This window comes from Salmo trutta, chromosome 13, assembly GCF_901001165.1.
Source record: "Salmo trutta chromosome 13, fSalTru1.1, whole genome shotgun sequence".
Classification (NCBI taxonomy): domain Eukaryota; kingdom Metazoa; phylum Chordata; class Actinopteri; order Salmoniformes; family Salmonidae; genus Salmo; species Salmo trutta.
Window position 1 is genome coordinate 52,778,492 of NC_042969.1, and position 18,410 is coordinate 52,796,901.

The 18,410-nt window shown below is 47.4% G+C and overlaps 1 protein-coding gene across 4 annotated transcripts in view; it reads left to right on the forward strand.

Moving 5' to 3' along the window:
• The window catches only part of LOC115205990 (latent-transforming growth factor beta-binding protein 4), a 78,581-nt gene that overhangs the window by 22,162 nt on the left and 38,009 nt on the right, over positions 1-18,410 (forward strand). For all 4 annotated transcript variants that reach the window (XM_029772475.1, XM_029772477.1, XM_029772474.1 and 1 more), the window contains exon 6: positions 10,826-11,062. In XM_029772475.1, the coding sequence (XP_029628335.1) occupies positions 10,826-11,062 (237 nt within the window). The remainder of the gene's footprint in view (positions 1-10,825; positions 11,063-18,410) is intronic.

An 18,410-nucleotide genomic window follows, 5' to 3' on the forward strand; every position in this document is an offset into this window, starting at 1 on the left:
CTAATCTATAGGTTTCACATGATTGGGAATACAGATATGCATCTGTTGGTCACAGATACCTTAAAAAAAGAGTAGGGGTGTGGATCAGAAAACCAGTCAGTATCTGGTGTGACCACCATTTGCCTCATGCCACGTGACACATCTCCTTTGCATAGAGTTGATCAGGCTGTTGATGGTGGCCTGTGGAATGTTGTCCCACTCCTCTTCAATGGCTGTGCGAAGTAGCTGGATATTGGCGGCAACTGAAACACGCTGTCGTACATGTCGATCCAGAGCATCCCAAAAATGCTCAATGGGTGACATGTCTGGTGAGTATGCAGGCCATAGAAGAACTGGGACAGTTTCAGCTTCCAGGAATTGTGTACAGATCCTTGTGACATGGGGCCTTGCATTGTCATGATGCATGGCACGACAATGGGCCTCAGGATCTTGTCACGGTATCTCTGTGCATTCAAATTTCCATCAGTAAAATGCAGTTGTGTTCGTCGTCCGTAGCTTATTCCTGCCCATAGCTGTACGGGTGGCTCGTCTCAGATGATCCCGCAGGTGAAGAAGCTGGATGAAGAGGTCCTGGGCTAGCGTGGCTACACTTGGTCTGAGGTTGGAACATACAGCCAAATTCTCTAAAACAACGTTGGAGGCGGCTTATGGTAGAGAAATAAATATTCAATTATCTGGCAACAGCTCTGGTGGAAATTCCTGCAGTCAGCATTCCAATTGCATTCTCTATCAACATTTGAGACATCTGTGGCCTTGTGTTGTGTTACAAAACTGCACAGTTTAGAGTGGTCTTTTATTGTCCCCAGCACAAGGTGCACCCGTGTAATGATCATGCTGTTTAATCAGCTTCTTGATATGCCACACCTGTCAGGTGGATGGATTATCCTGGCAGAAGAAATGCTCACTGACAGGGATGTAAACCAATTTGTGCACCAAATTTGAGAGAAATAAGCATTTTTTGTGTATGGAAAAATTCTGAGATCTTATTTCAGCTCATGATACATGGGACCAACACTTTACATGTTGTGTTTATATTTTAGTTCATTCCATGTCTGACTTTCCCTTCAAGTCATTTTGACGGAAGTTATTCAAGTGTGGCTCTAGCGACCCACATTGAGACTCTAGGCATGCTAGAGAAGACATGAGGAGAAAAGTTTGAAATGTAGACCAGCTGGATTCAGCTGATTCTCTGTTTGTTATTGCTTAGTGTCAAGAAGATGCACAAGCCAAGTCTCCTACAGTATATCACTGGTCTCAACATGCAGGTGCACAGAGGAGATATATCATGATGTCTTAAACCACATTTAGGGTTATATTCAATACAGGGTAGTAAATAGTGGTATTTTACCACCCTCCCCCTTCTCTCTCTCTCTCTCTCTCTCTCTCTCTCACCCTTACGCCTGTTATTTCTTCACCCTTCCTCTTGATCTTGTTGCCCAGCTTGTTGTAATCTTGCGGTACTCGTTTCTGTAATGCAGTCATTCGGAGTGCGACTTCTTTACACACTCGCTGCCTCCTAGACTGAGACATTAATAAGGCAGACCGACACAAGACTCCAAATCCGTCCAGGGATTAAGTGGAGATTAGCTGCATTTGTTCAGTAATAAAACTAAACTTCAGGGACCAGACCACGCTGCCTCGTGTCTGGCTAATCAGAGAGATTGTGTGTTTTTGTCTGTGTTTTGATACACCGGGCCAGAATAATTGTACTTCCTCATAGTTTCTGAACAAGCCTTAGTTTTATGTTCTGAGCCAGAGTGCATTGACCCTAGACGGGGGCCTTTTTAGATGTTTGAGAGTTGAGATGAGAGGAGTTAGTTGCATCATGTTTGGAAATGATGGAAGGACGCGACTAGGGCCGTTGCATATGAAGCTAATCACAGCCACGTGTTTCCTGTACTACCATCATGTCCATAATTTATATCCAGGCTCCATAACAACCTCTCTGGTTTATAGGGGGTGTTAAATGAATGCACAAGATGTGTTGCAATGTTTAAGACGACTGCCTTGAAGTTGAATGACCTAGATTATATAATGCGATAAAACGCTACACCCTAATTATTGCCACTAAGAACCATCTGTTTAAATGTGTAACAAATCAAATTGTATTGGTGTAGACTTTACTGTGAAATGCTTACTTGATATTTATTGGAAAGGATCATTACCTTGCACTTTCCCCACCCTGTGAAGTTAATAATAATTTATTTAATCTGTAGCCTAATAAACTGTTAAAAAGTGTGCGCTTTTGTGTGTGTCTGTGTGTGTGTGTGTGTGTGTACGGTCAATATGCATGTGTGTGTGAGCGTATGTAGTGTGTGGGTAGAATCTAGTGAGTGTGCATAGTGCCAGCGCAAGAGAGTCAGTGCAAAAAATACAATAAATAATAAAGGGGGCAGTAACCAGGTTAACGTCCAACTTTTTTATGCTAGTAAAGTACAAAAAAAATGGCACGACAGGCCTGATGGAAACATAATTTTTTCGGTAAACTTTTCAAATGTCGACAAAACAAAATACGCTAGATGGGATATTTTTGTGTAGGTAAAATGTATTATGCGAGAAATGTTTGTGGAAATGCTTTTATGTGCATATATTGATATAACAACCATCATATCGATATAACAACCATCATATCGAAGTCAACTCGGGAGTCACGCGATGACATATTGTGTGGTCCTCCCACTATGTCGGGAAAGCATGCAGTTTATTAGGCTACAGATTTAATCAATTTAATATTAACTTCACAGTGTGGTGAAAGTGCAAGGTGGTGATCCATTCCAATAAATATCAAGGGTCTTATTCTGGTGACATGATAATAATGCTTGGCTGCCGTTTGACAAATAAAAATATCTCGCTCTTTTGTTCATCATAATCTCACCATGTAGGTTATATGTGCGCTCTTGCCAACAGTGCCCAGATAGCGCTGTTGGCTAGCGCACACGTGCCAATTCCAGACTGGGCACACTCGCAATATAACGCAACATTCTTTGTGAGAAAACCATCAGTAGACTTGAAAATGCGATGGAAACCCATTTAACTTGTATTTTTATTCGGTACATGGGAATTTAACCGCAAAATGTATTTTTATGTGGACTACTTCATCACGTACAGCCTTTGGTCTGCAAAAAGTACATTTTGATGGAAACATCTCTGGTGGGAATATGTGCATATTGTTTTTATGCAGATTTGAGAATATTAGCATTAAAATCTGTCGCCAATTGGATGGAAACCTAGATAATGTAAATATTCCCGGTAGGCATTTGATTAACTGTTCAGCAGTCTTATGGCTTGTGGGTAGAAACTGTTCAGGAGCGTTTAGGTCCCAGACTTGGTGTGCCTGTACCGCTTGCCGTAACAGTCTATGACTTGTTTGGCTGGAGTCTTTGACAATTTTTAGGGACCTCCTATGACACCACCTGGTATAGAGGTCCTGGATGGCAGGGAGTTCTGCCCCGGTGATGTACTGGGCCGTACACACTACCCTCTGTAGCGCCTTGTGGTCAGATGCCGAGCAGTTGCCATACCAAGCGGTGATGCAGCCAGTCAAGATGCTCTCAATGGTGCAGCTGTAGTTCTTTTTGAGGATCTGAGGGCCGATGCCAAACCTTTTCATCATCGTGAAGGGGAAGAGACATTGTCGTGCCCTCTTCACGACTGTGTTGGTGTGTTTGGATCATGATAGGTCCTTCGTGGACTTGAAGCTCTGGACCTGCTCTACTACAGCCATGTCGATGTGACTGGGGGAGCGCCCCCCCCCCCCCCCCCCCCCCCCCCCCCCCCCCCCCCCCATTTGCTGTAGTCCACGATAAACTCCTTTGTCTTGCTGATGTTGAGGGAGAGGTTGTTGTCCTAGCATCACCCTGCCAGGCCCTTGACCTCCTCCCTATAGGCTGACTCATCGTTGTTGGTGAACAGTCAGGCCTACCACCGTTGTGTTGTCGGCAAACTTAATGATGGTGTTGGGAGTCGTGTGTACTGTAGTCATGTTTCTCAATGTAGGCCTATGTCACAGTCAATTCTGAACATTTCATTAATTCATAATAACCCAGACTTGGTAAACTTTAAAAATCTGCTAAGCCAGTTGTTTGTTTTCCTACGACCTGAGTAATGCCCGATACAGTACCTTGTATAAACAGGCTCAGGGAAAGTCCCCTCACCTTTCGTCCGCTTAGCATACGTCTGATTTATAGGCTTGTTCCTAGACCCAGTCATTCAGATGATGTCAGCTCGAAGTCAGACTTATGTACAAACAAGCCCCCCTCCCAATGCACACAGACCATGTAACTGGCCAGTCACATGTCAGGTGGGGTAGCATGAAACAGACAGACCAGTAACAATGGCTCATTATCCCCTAGCACCATGCATGTTACATTAGACACTACAGAGTGCTCAACTGTGTACTAGTGTAAAATATACTTGTTTTGTCTTGCCATACTTACAGTATACAGTGCATTCGGAAGGTATTCAGACCCCTTGACTTTTTCATCAGTTTGTTACGTTACAGACTTATTCTAAAATGGATTAAATCGTTTTTTCCCCTCATCAATCTACACACAATACCCCATAATTACAAAGCAAAAACCCGTTTTTATAAATGTTTGCAAATGTATAAAAAGAAACCAACTGAAACATCACATTTCCATAAGTATTCAGACCCTTTACTCAGTATTTTGCTGAAGCACTTTTGGCAGCGATTACAGCCTTGAGTCTTCTTGGGTATGATGCTACAAGCTTGGCACACCTGTATTTGGGGAGTTTCTCCATTCTTCTCTGCAGATCCTCTCAAGCAATGTCAAGTTGGATGGGGAGCGTTGCTGCACAGCTATTTTCAGGTCTCCAGAGATGTTTGTTTGGGTTCAAGTCTGGGCTCTGTCTGGGCCACTGATGGACATTCAGAGACTTGTCCCGATGCCACTCCTGTGTTGTCTTGGCTGTGTACTTAGGGTCGTTGTCCTGTTCGAAGGTGAACCTTCGCCCCAGTCTGAGGTCCTGAGCGCTCTGGAGCAGGTTTTCATCAAGGATCTCTCTGTACTTTGCTCCGTTCATCTTTCCCTCGATCCTGACTGGTCTCCCAGTCCCTGTTGCTGAAAAACATCCCCACAGCTTGATGCTGCCACCACCATGCTTCACAGTAGGGATGGTGCCAGGTTTCCTCCAGACGTGACACTTGGCCAAAGAGTTCAATCTTGGTAACATCAGACCAGAGAATGTTGTTTCTCATGGTCTGAGAATCCTTGGCAAACTCCAAGCGGGCTGTCATGCATTTTACTGATGAGTGGCTTCCGTCTGGCCACTCTACCATAAAGGCCTGATTGGTGGAGTGCTACAGAGATGGTTGTCCTTCTGGAAGGTTCTCCCATCTCCACAGAGGAACTCTGGAGCTCTTTCAGAGTGATCATCAGGTTTTTGGTCATCTCCCTTCGCCAGATCTGCGGCTAATGCTGTCTCGGAGCTCTACAGACAATTCCTTCGACGTCATGGCTTGGTTTTTGCTCTGACATGCACTGTCAACTGTGGGACCTTATAGAGACAGGTGTGTGCCTTTCCAAATCATGTCCAATCAATTGAATTTACCACAGGTGGACTCCAATCAAGTTGTAGAAACATCTCAAGTGTCACGGCTGTTATAAGGAGCAGACCAAGATGCAGCGTTTGTGTTCCACATATTTATTATAACCGTGAAACTGAATGCAATACATAAATAAACGTAATATATCAAAACAACAAACCGTGATGCAGAGAGGACAACACACTACTCAAAAGATAATCACCCACAAGGACATGTGGGACAAACATCAACTTAAATATGGCCTCCAATTAGAGACAACGACAACCAGCTGCCTCTAATTGAAGGTCATGCCAAACAACGACCAACATAGAAATACAAAAACTAGAACTGAACATAGACATACAAAAACAGATAAACACCCCCTGTCACGCCCTGACCACTACACCATAGAAAATAACAACTTACTATGGTCAGGACGTGACATCAAGGATGATCAATGGAAACAGGATGCACCTGAGCTAAATTTCGCGACTCATAGCAAAGGGTCTGAATACTTATGTAAATAAAGTATTTCTGTTCTTCTAAAAAACTGTTTTTGCTTTGTCATTATGGGGTATTGTGTGTAGATTGATGATGGAAAAAAAGTAATTTAATACATTTTACAATAAGACTGTAATGTAACAAAATGTTGGAAAAGTCAAGGGGTCTGAATACTTTCCGAATGCACTGTAGTGTCACTCTCTGGTCCTATTTTCTACGACCCAGTCGATGCCCTCTAGCATGGACTTGTGAAAAATGTCTGTCAGGCAGATGTGGTCAACAGAGCCCAAAATATCTCTGTAAATATCCCAGTGCATATTTGACCGTTCAAAGAGAGACCTAACTTTCCAACTATTCAAAGCGAGGTGCTATGGCAAAGTTGATCTGGGATGGTTTGGATAACTGCCGTTATGATTAGTTTTATTGTGGCAGTTGAACCTCATGATCTCATGCTGATTGCTAGTGTAACAGTGTTGCTTTCGTCTCTTTCCTCGATCCTACCTGGGCTCGAACCAGGGACCCTCTGCACACATGAACAACTGCCTCCCACGAAGCAGCATTACCCATCGCTCCACAAAAGCCGCAAAATCAGCTACTTCAAGGTCTCAGAGCGAGTGACTTCACCGATTGAAACATTATTAGTGCGCACCCCGCTAGCAAGCTAGCCATTTCACACCAGTTACAGTCACCCCCCTTTTGACCTCCTCCTTTTCCGCAGCAACCAGTGATCCGGGTCAACAGCATCAATGTAACAGTGTTGCTTCCGTCCCTCTCCTCGCCCCTACCTGGGCTCACACCATGGACCCTCTGCACACATCAACACCCTCGAAGCATCGTTACCTATCGCTCCACAAAAGCCGTGGCCCTTGCAAAGTAAGGGGAACAACTACTTCAAGGTCTCAGAGCAAGTGACGTCGCCGATTGAAACGCTATTAGCGCGCACCCCGCTAACTAGCTAGCCATTTCACACCGGTTACACTAGCTGCACTGAGGCAAACTAGATGAAACACTACAGTGAGTCTATTTGCAAGTAAGCATTTCATTGTACCGTGTACACTATGCTGTATCCTGTGCATATGATAAATCAGCTTTGATTTAATTTGATTCCAAATGCCAGCTGCTTTGTTTGAATCAAGTTGCATTGCTGGTATTAATTCTGCATTCACCTGATAATTACTCTTCAGCTTTCTGCTGTATTAATATCCTCCTCACCCATATTGAGGAGTATTCAGGGTTGTCTTGCTAAAGGTACAGGCCGGGGGTGCATGAGGACATCATGGGTTAAGCATTTCTGTGCAAGCTGTGGAAACTATGGCCAGCTGAACCTTCCTTCTCCTGCATTCCGAGGGAGCCCAAATGGCATGTGTCTTTAATTTGCCTCAAAACATCTCCCTGTACACACACACACACACACACACACACACACACACACACACACACACACACACAAACACACACACTTTTTTATTATTTCCAGGGAGGGCTAATGCTGTCAACCTTGAAGTACATACACACACACACATGCCCAGAATGTTTGAGTGATGACACCCATTTTTAAACCACCCTTTGGAGTGAAATCCTCTAAGGCCTAGCTGCAAAGCCTGGGGACACAGGAAGTGATGTCATTTAACATTTAACATTTAAGTCATTTAGCAGACGCTCTTATCCAGAGCAACTTACAAATCGGTGCATTCAGCTTATGATATCCAGTGGAACAACCACTTTACAATAGTGCATCTAAATCTTTTGGGGGGGGGTTAGAAGGATTACTTTATCCTATCCCAGGTATTCCTTAAAGAGGTGGGGTTTCAGGTGTCTCCGGATGGTGGTGATTGACTCCGCTGTCCTGGCGTCGTGAGGGAGCTTGTTCCACCATTGGGGTGCCAGAGCAGCGAACAGTTTTGACTGGGCTGAGCGGGAACTGTGCTTCCTCAGAGGTAGGGAGGCGAGCAGGCCAGAGGTGGATGAACGCAGTGCCCTTGTTTGGGTGTAGGGACTGATCAGAGCCTGAAGGTACGGAGGTGCCGTTCCCCTCACAGCTCCGTAGGCAAGCACCATGGTCTTGTAGCGGATGCGAGCTTCAACTGGAAGCCAGTGGAGAGAGCGGAGGAGCGGGGTGACGTGAGAGAACTTGGGAAGGTTGAACACCAGACGGGCTGCGGCGTTCTGGATGAGTTGTAGGGGTTTAATGGCACAGGCAGGGAGCCCAGCCAACAGCGAGTTGCAGTAATCCAGACGGGAGATGACAAGTGCCTGGACTAGGACCTGCGCCGCTTCCTGTGTGAGGCAGGGTCTGACTGGTGTCCCTCCATCATTTAGACAGGTATTGTGCCTCTAAACACCAATAAAACAGCTTCTGGTGAAAACCAAAACTCTACACGGTATGATGACCTGTTGTTCCACACTGGCCTGAGAGATGTACTCCATTACATGGATATGAGTGCAGTGAAAGACATGGGGAACTTCTCTGAGAAGAGAGGGCTAATGTTGTATGTCTCATGGAGGACCTGATGAGAACTGGGCAGCTGCTCACTGCCTCTCAACAGCTCAGCTGACATCACTGTTTTTCATGGGAGGCACCTGCACCCTTGCCTGGCTACCCATCCACATCGCTCGGGCCAAACGCCACGCCCACTAACGTTTCTTCTCCACGATGAATCTGGTTTGCTTCCTCCCCGACGACTTCTCGAATGCGAACACATTCAAACCGTTCTGATTGGTCCCAGAAACCGATGGCTTGGACCAGAGCTGGTCTACATGAATCAGCACAAACGACTTCTGGGATGGTAGGTTCAGACTCATGTATGGAGCGATTGATAGAGTAGCCAAATTAAATTCAGGATGAGTCATCAGGCAACTTTCTCTCACTCTCTCCGTCTTTCTGCCTCTCTCTTGTCCCATTCTGTCCCTCTCTCTGTCTGTCTTTCCTTTTGTCTGTTTCCCTCTCTTTTAGTCTTTTCCTTTCTCTCTCTCTGTCTCTCTCTTTCTCTCTCTCTCTCTCTCTACCTAATTTCCCCTCTCCCTGTGTCAACCCGTGTGGATGGATCCGTTGCATCTGGAGGGACACACACGTCCGACTCGGAGCAAACAATTAGGTCACCTTCTCAGTTTGCACACTGTACATGACCTCATCACCACGGCTACACCACAGCGGGGAATACACACACTGATACACTGCGTATGTTCCACACATGATTTCTCCACCGGAAACCTACTCCACACAGCGGAACGCTGCTGCTCTAGCCCCGGGGGCCGGACACAGGTTCTCTGCGATAGGAACCTAGAGAACTCCTAAGCCACTGTACTGTAAATTCCTCTTGTGAAAGGCTTTTTCCTGACAAAACCACCAACCTTTTCCCTGTTCCTCACCGTGGCCTCTGGAACAATGGGCAAGAGCATGCCAGAAACTGAGAAAAGAGACCTGTACGGTAGTTACCCCGACGCTGACACGCTCACTGGAGCCCAGAGGACTTCGTATTCAGACGGAAAATCAATTCTGTGCCCCCCCTAGGGAAAGGAAGAACACTAAAAATGATGGATCAGTGTGTACTTTGGACAGCCTTCAGCTGCCGTCGTCTTTCCAAGTTCCGGGAAGGCTCGGGGGAAAGGTGAAGGCCTATAATCAGTGTGACTGTCGGGACCTCGTACAGTCCAATAGTTGTGTTTTACAGTATCCTCTCCAAACCACTCTGATGAAAGGAAACAGGTTCAGCTGAAACCTCTTGATTGCAGGATCATTTGAGTGGTAAAATACCACAGAACACATACGCAAAGAGTGTTTAAGAGAGAGCAAGTTTATATTCTACCTAATTAAAATATGGATAGAAAGTCACACAAGTCCATCGGTAAATCCATATTTTTATTTTTCTCTCTCTCTCTATCTCTCTCTCTCTCTCTCTCTCTCTCTCTCATACTGCGTCATATATTGTTTACTCACTGTGCTGAGTTGATCATTCTGGCCCAGTGTATGATGGACAGACAGTTGGCCAGGGAGCTGCACAATGGACAGATTATAGATGCTGGAAAGATAATTCTATTCAGCTGACCACCAGGCATATCTCTCTCTGTCTCTCTCTGCCTAGCTGCAGTGCTGTTGTAAAGTAATTTCCATGGACTTGGGCATGGGCCAGGGCCAGGGCCAAGCTTTAAAATGTTATTATTATTATGAGCATTAATACAACACAGCCATGTGATATGGAAAGCATGTGCTGGTGGGCATAATGAGCAGAGGCATGGTTTTCGTCAGAGTGCTGCTTGTTGTCCATTCATTGTGGTAAAAAAAGGACACAATGTAAAGATTGTATTTGTGTGCTCTGTAACCAATCGGTGTTGTTTTGAATGGCATTGTTTACAGTGTGCCCAAACAGTTTATCAATTATCTCTGTCACAAGGACATGTGTTGGAGGTTTTCCCTTGTTGTCTTGGTTGGCTAGGTAGGCATAAAATTGTTTGACTCTGCCCTTGGTTTTGTAGTCGGATTGTATCTGAATCGTGAGTTTGTGTTGTTACATTTCAACCGCAACAGAGAGGAACTCTTGGCCCTAATGGTAACTGAACCATAGAAATCACTACAGGACTACAGGACATAAAACGAGAGGGTTATAGTTTCTTTAAGCTCCAGAGTTCTGTTTCAGTTGTTGATGTCTTGGACTCCGTGTTTCTCCCTCAATCTGGTCACAGTTAACAGAGCATTCTGTTTGTCGCTCCCTCCCTCCCTCCCTCCCTCCCTCCCTCCCTCCCTCCCTCCCTCCCTCCCTCCCTCCTCTGTTTCTCCTCTAGTCCTGTGCCCCATGTTGTGTAAAAATGGAGGGGTCTGCATCCAGAAGGACCGCTGCCTCTGCCCGCCAACCTTCACCGGCAAGTTCTGCCACATCCCCGTGGCCACGCCCTCCACCAATGACATTGAGAAGCCTCCACGCATCCCCTCGGTGCTGGCCAGTCAGCAGCTGCTGACCCAGTCGGAGTACATTCTCCCCCTGCAGAGCCAGCAGCAGAGCCACAGTCAGCCCAGCGGTGGTAAGTGTGACAAGGCCGGCCTCATTTGTGGCAGCGGTGGGATCTGAATGGTGATGAATGAAACACAAGTTGCTCTTAAATTAATACATTAGACACAAATCTTTAAAGCAGAGTCCAATGTCTCTAGTGAAGGATCCTCTCCTTTACAGTAAGACTGGGATTCATATCAAATAGAAGAAAGAAGAGCTCTTGAATGAGCACAACAGCTAATTCTCTGCATATTGAGGTGTGAATCTGACATGTTGATAAATTACATTTGACAATCATAGATAACAGCATTTTTTCAAATTTTCAAATGAACCATCATTAATTGCCTAATAATGCATTAAAAAATGATGCTTACGTCTGACATTAGTCATCTGTGGTTTTGAATGCGCAAAAATGGTCAACTAAGGTTCACACGTCTTTCCTGTAGATTAATTACATTCAAACTGCACCGTGTGTGCTGAGCTAAAGATGACAGTTATACATTACTGTTTTCCCTTGGCCAGGACTCAACACTTAAATTGTACCTCTCGGTGCCAATAGGTAATAAGCCTTGAAACACGGACAGCAATTCCTCTAGGTCTCTGAGACAATCACAAATTTCCCATTGTTTTAACATCATTACAATGCATATGAGAACACTCCGATTCGGCTACTTACGAATACTCTTACTGTCTTGCCAAATGTGAATTTTGGATGTTATGACAGCCAGATGTTTCTGACCAAATTTTATCAGTTGACATACACTCTCAGATGGTGGTGAAGTATATTTGTACAACATGAAGAAAAGCCAAACACTGACGTTTCCCTGCATGGTGGTATTGAACCCTGGAAAATGCACGTCATCATATTCGCCAATCACAACTAACTACGCAGTTGGTGAAATCTGAAGCTTTAACAGTTACACTGCAGTTAGATGACACTTGTTTTAGGATACAATATGGTTGGTAATCTTCTGCTGCCTTTAAAGATGTTATCATTAGAATGCAACCCTGAGCGCATGTGTATTTGTCCATGCTCTATAAAGCCCAACAACATCAGTGTGGCTTGTGTTGGCTCCGGGGGGTGGGGGGGGGGGGGGGGGGGGGGGACTGTTGGGGGAGGGTGAAACACAACCAAAAGTTAATGACAGTGAAATCTAAACAATATGCTGAACTCATACTAACAAAAGAAATGTCGGGGTCAGTTATGTTGACGAGCTGCTTCCAAAAGTCCACGCTCTGTTCCAGGGCTGGGAGAGTGTTTGGGAGTGGAGATCTGAGGACTTACGCAACCTCACTGAGGAGGCCTACGTTGATAGAGGGGTCTTAGACTTAGCTGGCCTGCCAATAGAGTACCACAGTATGAGTCATAATACCCATAAAGCCTAGCGGTCAAACAAGGAAATGGGTCCAATCATTTTTCCACCATTCATTTTTCCCATAGGGGATTTTAGAAACACTTAAAATAAGGGCTCTGTTTTGTGTATGCTTACCCTGGCGTGACGTTTTGATAACAGTGTAAATCTCTCTAGGACAAGGTGACTTAAATCAATTTATTCGCCTGTATCTACTCCCCAAAAATGAAATGCTAATTAGCTGCTAATCTGTCTATCATAAAGAACTACAAATGCCATGATTATCTGGACAAGACTGCCGAATCGAGGCAAAGGTAAGAATCTCTGGATTAACTATCTAATGCTAGCTACATTTAGTAATGAATAAATTGGCAACATTTCTTTAAATTGACAATTCTGTGAACTGTCTTGTGCAAGTTTTAAATTGACACAATACCTGTCAGCTAGAGGATCAGGTTTGAAAGTAAGACCCAGGTGCAGACAGTGTCAAAGTAACAAAAGTTTATTGAATCAAACACGGGCAGGCAAAGGTACAGGACGGCAGGCAGGCTCAGGTCAGGCAGAGGTCAGTAATCCAGAGTAGTGGGGCAAAGGTACAGGACGGCAGACAGGGTCAGGGCAGGCAGAGGTTGGTGATCCAGAGCAGTGGGGCAAAGGTACAGGACGGCAGGCTCAGGGTCAAGGCAGGCAGAAAAGGTCAAAACCGGGAAAACTAGAAAAACCAGGAACTTTATACAAAGACAGGAGCAAGGGAGAAAACAGGAGACAAAGGGCTGTGAGACATGGTTTAACTCTGGACACAAGAAAGGTAGGATGTATACGAAGGGTACGGGGAACAGAAGATGAACAGCAGAGGGGCTAATGATTTTGGAGATGGGAAACGGGCCGATAAACTGGGGGGAGAGTTTGTGGGATCCTGGGTGGACAGCCATACCTTCTGCCCGAGACGATTCCGGGGTCCGATACCTGGAGGTGGTCTTGAGGAGAGGTACGACGACAGCGGCGGACAAACATCTGCTCAGGGAAGAACGGGGGCTGATACCCCAGGGAACACTCAAAAGGAAATAGGCCCATGGCAGAGCAGGGAAAGGTGTTGTGGGTGTATTCGACCCACACAAGCTGTTGGCTCCAGGTGGTGGGGTTGGCGGAGACCAGGCAGCTTAGAGTAGTCTCTAGGTCCTGGTTGGCTCGCTCCGACTGGCCGTTGGACTGGGGGTGGAACCCGGAAGACAGGCTGGCCGACAACCCAATGAGGGTGCAGAATGCCTTCCAGAATTGGGAGGAGAACTGAGGACCCCGGTCGGAGACCATGTCTACTGGTAGTCCGTGGATCCGTACCATGAGCTGTGCCGTCTCTTTGTTCGAGGGTAGTTTGGGGAGAGGAATGAAGATGGTGGCTTTGGTAAATCGATCCACCACAGTCAGGATGACAGTGTTGCCATCAGACGGGGGAAGACTCATGACAAAGTCCAGAGAGATGTGAGACCGGGCACGGTGAGGGACAGGCAGAGGTTGAAGGAGACCAGCCGGAGCTTGCCGAGGAGTCCTTGTTCTGTGCACAAACAGTGCAAGCGGCGACGAATGCGGACATGTTGGGGACCATGGTAGGCCACCATCAGACCATCGAATGCGGACATGTCGGAGACCATGGTAGGCCACCAAAGCGCTGTTGCACAAAGGCCAGGGTCTGATGGGAGCCCAGGTGGCAGGCAAGCCTGGATGAGTGGGCCCACTCCAGGACCACGGACCGGACTTTGTCAGGAATGAACATCTGGTATCAAGCCCCCCCCCAGGGTTCGGCTGGGAACGCTGCGTCTCATGGACCTGCTTCCCTATTCCCAAGCTGAGTGCCGTCGACAGGCACAAAGTGGGAAGGATGGTCTCAGGTTCCGGGGTCGTAGTCTTGGGGCTATAGCGGCGGGACAGTGCATCCGGCTTGACATTCTTGGATCCCGGCCGGTGCGAGAGGGAGAAGTTGAACTGTGTGAACAGCAGGGCCCATCTTGCTTGCCTGGAGTTGAGGCGCTTGGCAGTGCGGAGATACTCCAGGTTCTTGTGGTCGGTCCACACGATGAACGGATATTCCGACCCCTCCAGCCAGTGCCTCCATTGCCATCTTCACTGCGAGAAACTCATGGTTCCCCACATCATAGTTATTTTCAGTGTCGTTGAGGCGATGGGAGAAGAAGGCACACGGATGTAGCTTGAGGTCCAGGGCAGAACACTGGGAAAGGATAGCCCCCACTCCGACATCCGAAGCATCGTCCTCCACCACGAACTGACGGGATGGATCAGGATGAACCAAGATGGGAGCTGTGGTGAAGCAATGTTTGAGGTCCCGGAACGCCCGGTCAGCAGCTGGAGATCACGTGAACGGAACCTTGGGTGAGGTGAGTGCTGACAGGGGGGAAGCCAGGGTGCTGTAACCCCAGATAAAGCGGGGATAGAAGTTGGCAAACCCCAGGAAACGTTGCAGCTGCATCCTGGAAGAAGGCTGGTGCCAATCCACCACCTTCCCAGGATCCATTTGTACACTCCCTGCAGTGATGATGTAACCCAGAAAAGGGATGGTGGAGCGATGGGACTTGCACTTCTCTGCTTTTACAAACAGCTGGTTTTCCAGGAGGCATTGGAGAACCTGTCGGCCGTGGAGCGGGAAAAGATGAGGATGTCCCCGAGGTAGACAAAGACGAACTGGTTCAACATGTCACGGAGAACATCATTGACCAGAGCCTGGAACACAGCAGGGGCGTTCGTAAGGCCAAATGGCATGAACAAATACTCGTAGTGACCGCTGGCCGTGTTGAAGGCAGTCTTCCACTTGTCCCCTTCCCCTATCCGCACCAGGTGGTAGGCGTTATGTAGATCCAGCTTGGAAAACACGGTGGCCCCTGGAGTGGCTCAAATGCTGAGGAGATGAGGGGTAGCGGTTCTTCACCGTTATGTCATTGAGACCCCGGTAGTCGATGAACGGGCAGGGTCTTGTCCTTCTTCTCCACAAAGAAGAACCCTGCGCCGGCGGGAGAAGAAGAAGGTCGGATGAATCCTACAGCTAGGGAGTCCCCATTGTAGGTTTCCATCGCCTTGGTCTCTGGTCCCGACAGAGAGTACAGTCATCCCCGGGGCGGAGCCGTGCTAGGGAAAAGGTAAATCCCGCAGTCATAAGGTTGGTGCGGCGGAAACGAAGTGGCCCGGGCCTTGTTGAACACCTCCCGGAGGTCCTGGTACTCAGCGGGAATGGCGGAGAGGTCCATAGCGACTTCCGAGCCCCCAGGAAGACATCCCGGGGCAGGTTGTGCTGACTTCAGGCAATGGGCATGGCAGAATGGGCTCCAGGCCATGATGGCACCAGTAGACCAGTTAATGAGGGGATTGTGTCGCTGAAGCCAGGAAAATCCCAATAACACAGGAATCTGAGGAGACTTAATGAGCAGAAAGTGGATAGCCTCGCTGTGGTTCCCTGACATGGGAATGGAGAGGGGCTGAGTTGGGATGCCCAGCTCGAAAGCCAGGATAGAGTCCAAAAAGCTCTCATTGGCCCCAGAGTCGATGAGGACCCGGAGCGATCTCGACTGGTTCCCCCACAGCAAGATGGCATAAAAAGGGGTATGAATAAGGGAAGAAGAAAAGTTCCCCATATGTCCCACCAGAGTACTCGCTCTTGCCGGTGAGCCTGGTTTTAGTGGACAGGTGGACACAAAATGACCATGAGTCCCGCAATACAGGCAACTCTTGGTTTTGAGCCTGTATAGACGTCCAGCTGGAGACAACCCAGCTCTACCTTGTTGCATAGGCTTAGGAAGAGGTGGATCGGCAATCTTTGGCGACTCTCGGGGGAACTTGGGTAGCCTCGGGTTCTCTCGGCAAAGTTGGGGACTTCCGAGATGCCTCGTAGGTGAGGTGGAATCCTTGAACGGGCGAGTGCAAACGAATCTCCTCTCCCTACTTCGTTCCCATAGTCGCCCATCAAGCCTGATGGTCAAGGCGATGAGGGAATCACAATCCGTCTGTAGTTCCCAGACTGCAAGCTCGTCCTTTAATTCCTCCGATACTCTGTGCAGGAACATGTCGAACAGCGCTTCTGTGTTCCAGGCACTCTCCGCTGCCAATGTGCGGAAATCCATCGCATAATCTGCAACACCTCAGGATTCCTGCCAAAGCTGGAGTAGCTTCCGGGTAGCCTCTCTGCTGGACAATGGGGCATCAAAAACCTTCTTGACCTCCACCACAAACTCCTCCAGACTGAAGCATATGGCCGGCTGTTTTTCCCATACTGCCGTAGCCCAGGCAAGAGCCCTCCCGGACATCAGCGTGATGAGGTTCGCTATCTTAGAGCGGTCCGAGGGGAAGGAGGAGTGCTGAGGCTCAATGATGAGTGCACACTGAGCGAGAAACATCCGACAGGTGCCCGGCTCTCCATCTAATCGTTCTGGAGGAGGTAAGCGAGGTTGACGGGAAACTGGGATGACCGGTAAGGTGGCGCCGCTGACAGCTGGGCTACTGAGGAGCTGTGAGATTACCATCGTGGTAGGCTGCCTCCAAGACAGCCCGTGGAATTGCCCCAGCAATGATTTCAACGCTTGGTCATGGCGTGGCATTCGGCCAAGGTCTGGAGCCCTTCCACCAGGCCAAGAAGCAACTCCTCATGCCTACCATTGGTGGCTCCTTGGGAGGAGATGGCGTTGCGAAGCTGGTCCGAGTCTGCTGGGTCAGTCATGGCCAGTTCGTACTATCAGGTTTGAAGGTAAAATCCAGGTGCAGACAGTGTCGAAGTAACAAAAGTTTATTAAATCAAACACGGGCAGGCAAAGGTACAGGACAGCAGGCAGGCTCAGGGTCAGGTCAGGCAGAGGTCGGTAATCCAGAGTAGTGGGGCAAAGGTACAGGACGGCAGACAGGCTCATGGTCAGGGCAGGCGGAGGTCGGTAATACAGAGTAGTGGGGCAAAGGTACAGGACGGCCGGCTCATGGTCAGGGCAGGCAGAAAGGTCAAAACCGGGAAAACTAGAAAACCAGGAACTATAGACAAGACAGGAGCAAGGGGAAAACCGCTGGTAGGTTTGATGAACAAAACGAACTGGCAACAGACAAACAGAGAACACAGGTATAAATACACAGGGGGTAATGGGGAAGATGGGCGACACCTGGAGGGGGGTGGAGACAATCACAAAGACAGGTGAAACAGATCAGGGTGTGACATATGATGTGCAGGAGGTTGCAGGGATATGTAGTCTTGCATGATGTCTACTTTGATGCTAATTAGCAGTTTCGAATCTGAGAGTAAATAGAGATGAATATATTGATAAAAGTCACCTTGTCTGAGAGAGATTTACACAGTTATCAAAACGTCACACCAGGGTAAGCCTACACAAAAGACAGCCCTTATGTTTCTAAAATTACCTATGGGAAAAATGAATGGTGGAAAAACGATTGGAACCATTTCCCTGTTTTACCGCTAGCTTTTATGGGTATTACGACACCTCCACTGTGGTGCTCTATTCTGTAGTGTTTATCATAAAACATCGTTGTCCATGCACACAGTGGCGGTTCTAGACCATTTCATCTGGGGGGGCTAAGCTGGGGCCAGTTGTACTGTTAGAGGGGCCAGTTACATTAGATGTTATTGTTGTCATATCGTTTTCTTCACTGCATTGCAGGCATTAGCAGGCAAAAGACCATGTTCATAATCATCATCGTTGTCACTCTCTAATAACGGATGTAAAAAAAACAATGATAGCAAAAATTTGTTATGTAAAAATCGACGAACGTGACAGGGGTCCAAAATTGTTGTTACAGGGCACTGCTCCCCCCAGGACCGCTAGTGCATGCACATCTCATAAATCCACTTGTATCAGCAATATACTGTACCTCTTTCTAGTGGCAAGTTTGCTACACTGATATTTTTTCTAGCGCAGCCAGGACTCTTACACTCTATTTCCTTGGCAACTTGTGATGCAATTTAGCATCACAACCGCAGTTTGACAACCATCAATTGTACCACCCCTAAGGGCTATTCAGCCTGTGGTG